General features: G+C 53.3%; 1 protein-coding gene across 1 annotated transcript; it reads left to right on the top strand.

Moving 5' to 3' along the window:
• Nucleotides 1-670: 670 nt before the first annotated feature.
• Nucleotides 671-2,529, top strand: lingo2b (leucine rich repeat and Ig domain containing 2b; the record flags this gene model as incomplete). Its single annotated transcript, XM_084450758.1, has 1 exon — nucleotides 671-2,529. The coding sequence occupies exon 1, from the start codon at nucleotides 691-693 to the stop codon at nucleotides 2,527-2,529; it is 1,839 nt and encodes a 612-aa protein (XP_084306884.1). The 5' UTR covers nucleotides 671-690.
• Between the last annotated feature and the right edge of the window lie 406 nt (nucleotides 2,530-2,935).

Below are 2,935 nucleotides of genomic sequence, written 5' to 3'. Positions count from 1 at the left end.
CTGTGGCTTTGTGTTAGGTTTGTATCAAAACCAGTGAAGCATCCATAATATTGGCATGGTTTATAGAATGTACGACAGGTGAATTGAAATGACTTTTGAATTGAAGTGACATCAGGGTGACTATCATTGACCAATTTGTTGAAACCATCAGCCAATTCAACAACCTGTTGGCTAGAGGGGTATCTCTTCCTCTCTTTCCACTGTGTGCAAGGTGTAGCTCTCAGGGGCCTGGGATCCTGTGGTTCAGCCCACTTCCCCATCTCACTGTCTCCACCCCCCTTTTTACAGCCCTCTTTACAACGTCCCCCCCCCCCAAACACACACACACACACACACACACACACACACACACACACACACACACACACACACACACACACACACACACACATAAAACCCTTAAGTCCATTTTTATCCACATTGGCAGACAAGCAGCAGTCTATTAAAGAAAAAATGTGTTGAGAAAGGATGAGAAGGAAGAGAAAAAGAGCATAAACACAAGTAAAAAACAGAAAGGTGTGGGGAAACGATTTGTGGCAAACAAACAAATGGTGCAATTTTCAGCAAGAGAATATTGTGTATTCTAACACACCTCTCTTTGTCATTAATGTCTTCCAGGGCTCTAGCGTGATGGCACTCTGGACAAGTAAGAAGCTGTGTTGTGACGGAGGGCATTGTGGGTAAAAAGTCATGCAGTGCCCAGCCCTGTACTGCTGCCACCTCCTTCTGGGCGGGGCTCTGGCGCTCCTGCTGGCCAGCTCTGCCCTGGGCTGCCCTGCACGCTGTGACTGCTCGCCCCAGACCAAGTCAGTCAGCTGCCACCGCAAACGCCTGCCCACCATCCCAGAGGGCATCCCCATCGAGACCCGTGTCCTGGACCTGAGTAAGAACAAGCTGCGGAGCATCACCCCAGACAACTTCTCCTCCTTTCTCCAGCTGGAGGAGCTGGACCTTAGTGACAACCTGATCGGCGTGGTGGAGCCAGGCTCCTTCCGGTGGCAGATCTCCCTGCGCTTGCTTACCTTCCGCAGCAATGTCCTGACGCTGGTCCCTCCGGGGGTGCTCTCGGGGCTGGGGAACCTCACCCGCCTGGACCTCAGCCACAACCGTCTGGTGGTTCTTCTAGACCACGGCTTCCAGGACCTGCGCCAACTGACTTCCCTGGAGGTCGGTGACAACGAGCTGGTCTTCATCTCCCAACGGGCCTTCACGGGTCTGCTGGGACTGCGGAGCCTCACCCTGGAGCGCTCCAACCTGACTGTCGTGCCCACCGATGCTCTCACGCATCTGCATAGCCTGGTTGAGCTCCGCATGCGCCACTTAAGCATCGGAATCCTCAAACCGTACTCCTTCAAGAGGCTTCCGCGACTACGTTACTTTGAGATTGACCATTGGCCCTGGCTGGACACCGTCCCACCCCTGTCACTGCATGGCCTCAACCTCACCACTCTGTTCATCACCAACACCAACCTGTCTGTCTTCCCTGGTCCCGCGCTGCGCAACCTACCCTACCTCACGCACCTCAACCTATCCTACTGCCGCATCCAACACATCCAGCATGGGGAGCTTGGCCAGCTTCCACGACTGCAGGAGTTCCACCTGCGAGGGGCCCAGCTGGCCTACATTGACCCCATGGCCTTCCTCGGTCTCGGGGCTCTGCGGGTACTAGATGTGTCGCAAAACCAGCTGGATTCTCTGGAGAGGGGTGTGTTGGGCTCACCGGACAATCTGCGGATGCTGCATCTGGGCGGCAACCCGCTAGTCTGCGACTGCCGACTTCTGTGGCTGCTGAATGAGCATAAGCTGCCTTCACTGCTGCTTGGGGACGTCCAGCCCAAGTGCAGTGCACCTGAGCACCTCCAGGGGAAACTCTTGCGGGATCTCAAAGAGCCGCTAGTGTCGCGGTACGTTACCTGTACCAAGCCCAGGATTGGGCCCAACACCACCCAGTTGCTCCTTGCTGACGAGGGCCAGCCCGTCCGTCTGAGTTGCTTCGCTGAGGGGGCTCCACGGCCCTCCGTGGCCTGGGTGACGCCCCATAGACGGTTCGTCACATCCAGAAACACCGGCAGGGTGACGGTCCAAGCGGACGGGACCTTGGATATTAAGGCAGCTGAGCTACATGACGGCGGCGTGTATCTGTGCATCGCCAGCAACGCAGCAGGCAATGCCACACTGTCGGCCTCGGTAGCAGTGAAAGGCCTGGGCATTAGCGACAGGTCCCTCTATACAAACCGGAGCTCCAACTATCTCACTGACTCCAACAGCACATGGGCTAATGGGACTGTCCTGTACAATATGACTGTCCCCATAGACCTGAAGACCATCATTATATCCACAGCTATGGGCTGCCTCTCTTTCCTGGGCGTTGTTGTATTCTGCTTCCTGCTACTGTTCGCCTGGAGCCGTGGGAAAGGGAGACACAAGAGCAACTTTGACATTGAGTACGTTCCCCGAAAGTCCAACGGGCCAGCTGCTGAGGTGACAGAGACGAGCGGACCCAGGAGGGTCAACATGAAAATGATTTGACTTCACAAGATGGGACCAACCCAGTAACAGAACAACAAACAGTGCATATCAACTGCAAAATGTTCCTATGACACAGTGGATTTGTGAAAATGAAAGTGATGTACTGATATAGTGGATAATGTTGACATGAAGGTGGTTTAGTGCTATAGTGGACATGTGAATATAAAAGTGATCTATGATACTGTGGATGTGTTTATATAAATAATGATGTATACAGCACACTGGATATAAAACTATAACCAACCGACATATCAATATGAGAGTGGTACAGTGTTACGCAGGTTATGTGTTATGGTGGTGATGTGATGACTAATGATGTTGTAGATTTGCTGTGACATCAAGGTGAGGGAGGAAGTGTCAGACTGTGACAGGGAAGAAGTTAGGGTGACAGAGGAGCGACCATCGC

This window comes from Borostomias antarcticus (assembly GCF_949987555.1).
Source record: "Borostomias antarcticus genome assembly, chromosome: 16".
NCBI classification, from domain to species: domain Eukaryota; kingdom Metazoa; phylum Chordata; class Actinopteri; order Stomiiformes; family Stomiidae; genus Borostomias; species Borostomias antarcticus.
The sequence above is the reverse complement of the archived record's forward strand: the minus strand, read 5'-3'. Positions and strand labels throughout refer to the sequence as shown.